General features: G+C 49.8%; 1 protein-coding gene across 1 annotated transcript; it reads left to right on the forward strand.

Annotated features, from left to right (window-relative positions):
- The first annotated feature begins 1,519 nt into the window (after positions 1-1,519).
- LOC109756145 (peroxidase 2-like) lies at positions 1,520-3,280 on the forward strand. The gene is made up of 2 exons (XM_020315016.4): positions 1,520-1,846; positions 2,144-3,280. Exons 1-2 carry the CDS (start codon positions 1,625-1,627, stop codon positions 2,906-2,908), a joined length of 987 nt encoding a protein of 328 aa, XP_020170605.1. The 5' UTR covers positions 1,520-1,624; the 3' UTR covers positions 2,909-3,280.
- The last annotated feature ends 637 nt before the right edge of the window (positions 3,281-3,917 follow it).

Raw genomic sequence — 3,917 nt, forward strand, 5'->3', positions numbered from 1 at the left:
TGTGCACATTAGAAATGTTGTTGCCATGGACTACTCTGTTGGAGATCTTCCTGGCACTATAGAAGACACAAGCATTCGCTTGGAAGGACATCAGGATAAAAGGTCGCGCTATTAGATGGCGCCTCTTCAAATTCACAGCTGCTCCTATGCCTATCAAGGAGATTTCGTCTTGCCGTACATATATTGCACTTTCAAGATGCTTGGGTGGAGAACTCAATGTGCTCTATGTATCTCACAATTTGTTTGTATCAAGTTCGTGTGAGGCGGTCACTGTGAAGTAAATCGATAAGGCAGATGAATTACGCCACTTAGTATGCTTAGCGATTATGGCTTCGTAGTTGACTCTTCGTATGTGTTCCCGCTTTTCGTACCGAACTTCGTGTTCAATGCCCGTCTTTTGTGGTCGGATGAACGCACCGAGCTTGATCCTGTCTTCTAATCTGATGTTGATCTTGAGATCCATTGTGTTTTACTTCTGTCGCAATTGAATGTTTCTTTACTTAATTATCATCATGTATAAGTACAAATGCTATACTTAGGTTCCTACTTACTTGTTGTTACATGCTTCGGTAAAATGATGAGACAGGCACCCTCGCGCGAGGGCGCGAACCCGATCTAGTAAATTACTACTCTAGCTCCCCTACTATCTATGTTGGGCTGAGCAACCTATTTCTTTCTACCTATTAACGAATGATCGATAGTCACCCCACGTGTTTGTGAAAAAGACCAGTGACGTGTCAGTTAGATGGCACGCCAACACTAGTGACAGCACCAGTGGCATGACACATAGACCACACGGCACTACTAACATATACCTGGTCAGGACACTTGGTTGTGCAAATTACCGGTGACGGCGATGGAAAATGATGCGCCACTAATTAAGATTGAGTGCAAGCATTTGTTCACTAATGAAGAGGCCGTCATTGATCTAAAAAGTGTGTGTGCAGTTCGGATAAGAGCCATACGACTTTTCAATAGGAGTTAACGTACGACCCTCTAAGTAGAAGACCTGACGGATTTGAGAGTTGAGACACGAAGCGTGCACACACCGACAAACGTCAAAAGGAAACGTTCTTAACTTTTTTCTTTGACATGAAAATGTCCTTATAAGTTAGTTATAAGAAATGTTCTTAACTAACCTGACCTCTCAACAGCCAGGAAAATATGCGTCCCCATCTGCCACTGGTGACCACATCAATCAGCTGCTTGGTCTAGCTATTATATTAGTACAAAATAGCTAGCCCCAGTCCAGCTTATACATGGCCGATTCATACATCAGTCAAGTCAACCCCATGTAACCATCAGGGTTAGTGAGAGCTCTCATCTTCTAAAAACTCAAGGTTAGCTCGCTATTTGTGTATTCATTACCGACGCCCTCTGATTAATTCCACTGCGAACTGAACGTCGACGATTGGTGGCAACTACCGGCCGGTGTACGTAAGCTAGTAATGTTCCCGTGAAGCACAAGGCTAGTCGACAACATATGCTTCGAATGCCCACCTATATAAGCAGCATCATGCTCGAACTATATACAGCAGCTAGCAGGCATTCCCGACCCACCGGTCAATCACCTCCCACTTCTCATCTTCCATTCTTAGTCAGGCACTGGAGCTAGCTTCAAACAATGGCGGCTGGTGCTCAGAAGCTGCAAGTTCTGGTGGTTTCTGCCTTGCTGTTGCTCCTAGCTGTGGAGTGCCAGGCAAGCCCTCTGCAGATCGGGTTCTACCACGACAGGTGCCCCCAGGCGGAGGCGGTCGTCAAGGGCGTCATGATGGACGCCATCTCCCAGAACCCCGGCAATGGGGCCGCCTTGATCCGCATGCTCTTCCACGACTGCTTCGTCGAGGTACGTACTACTCCCTGTAAGAAATAAATTGCCTAGCTTGTTCAAGAATTCGTCCGATTAACCAGTTAATTTATTGATTAATCCTTACTCGCAGAGTCAGCGAGTAGCCGATAAACTGATAAATCGATCGATTAATTGATTAAATAGCCGATTAACTTGCTGATTAGCCTACTAATCCCCTATTCATGAGCCAACCGAGTAACTACCAGCTAATGATTTTCTTAACAATTACAATGCAAACATGCATGTATACATTTATAGTTGATTGATTTTGTCAAATCGTCGGTGGTCACCTAGGGGTGTGACGCTTCGGTCCTCCTAGACCCGACCCCGTTCAGCCCGACGCCGGAGAAGCTCAGCGCACCCAACAATCCCTCCCTACGCGGCTTCGAGCTGATCGACGCCATCAAGGACGCCCTCGAGGCGGCCTGCCCGGGCATGGTCTCCTGCGCCGACATCATCGCTTTCTCAGCCCGTGACGCGTCCTGCATCCTCAGCGGGGGCAAGGTGGACTTTGAGGTGCCGTCCGGCCGCCGCGACGGCACCTTCTCCAACGCCTCCGAGCCGGTCAAGTTCCTCGTCCCACCCACGTCCAACCTCAGCGACCTCGTGGACAGCTTCGTCGTCAAGGGCCTCGATGTGGAGGACCTGGTCATCCTCTCCGGCGCACACACCATCGGTCGCTCCCACTGCTCCGCCTTCGTGCCCGACCGCCTCAACGTCACCTCCGACATCGACGGCGGCCTCGCCGCATTCCTGCGTGGCCAGTGCCCCGCGGACGCCGCCCCGGGTGGCAACGACCCGACGGTGATGCAGGACGTGGTGACCCCGAACGACCTGGACAAGCAGTACTACAACAACGTGCTGTCGCGCACGGTGCTCTTCACCTCCGACGCGGCGCTCCTGACGTCGGAGGAGACGGCGAGGATGGTGATGGACAACGCCAACATCCCCGGGTGGTGGGAGGACAGGTTCGAGAAGGCCATGGTGAAGATGGCCGGCATCGAGGTCAAGACCGGCGACCAGGGACAGATCAGGAAGAACTGCCGCGCAATCAACTAAGTACGACGTGCATGCATGGTGAAGGATCACTCCATCTCCAGTTTGGTTGTTTTAGCATCCATCATTGTTGTCTTTTTTTGTTGTTATTCCTTGGTTCAATTCTCGTCAACTGAATTGTTCGTCTACATATGTAAATGCGCTGCAAGCCAATGTTCTTTCATTTGGGAAAATAAAGTTACACTTTTGCTGTAACATGTTTTGAACAAAGATTTTGCATCTTCGACCATGACATCTCAACGCCCACTACTAGAAAATTGGTCGTTGCCGAGAGTCAAATCACGAAAGCTCGACAAAAAAATACGTAAGCGAGTATGTTTCTCGGCAACATGCCCGACTCGGCAGATGCATGCCGTTGTCGAGACTTGAGAGCCAGGTAAAGGGAACTTGGCAAACAAAATACACTCGGCTTATACAGACTACGCCGAGTTTTTTTTTTATACAGACTACGCCGAGTTTATACCACGTGGCGACAAGGGTAGTTGGTGTGTACTCCGTTACGGCAGACTGAGTTTTTCGAGCTCCCGCATTATGGAAGTCGGCATAGTTTTCGTCATACATTCATTATTTTTCTTTGCACCATGTAGACGGTTTTGCCGAGTTCCCGACCCCAAGGCAGTCGTCGAAGAGTTCTTATATATAGGTACAATCCGCGACTTATTTGACCTAAAATATTTCTTATACATACCGAACCGCTGCCGACTCCTCCTCCCCACCGTTGTCGTACCGCTCACATCTGCCCGCACCCCCGTCGCTTCTCCTCCGGCCGTCTCCCCTGGCCGCCCGCTCCTCCCCGCCGACGTTTGCTCCTCCCCTCCCAGTGGCGCACTCCGGCTGAAACCCCGCGCGCGTCCCGAAAGACCTCTTCCATGCAAGATTCTCCCCATTTGAAAATTTAAAACATTTGTAGCTCAAACCGCCGGTCCGGTTTAAGATTCATTTTCACCATTAAATCCGCCGTGACGAGACCTTTAAAACTAGTTTTTTTTGGGGGGGGGGGGGGGGGGGAAGA

This window comes from Aegilops tauschii, chromosome 7 (genome assembly GCF_002575655.3).
Source record: "Aegilops tauschii subsp. strangulata cultivar AL8/78 chromosome 7, Aet v6.0, whole genome shotgun sequence".
NCBI lineage: Eukaryota > Viridiplantae > Streptophyta > Magnoliopsida > Poales > Poaceae > Aegilops > Aegilops tauschii.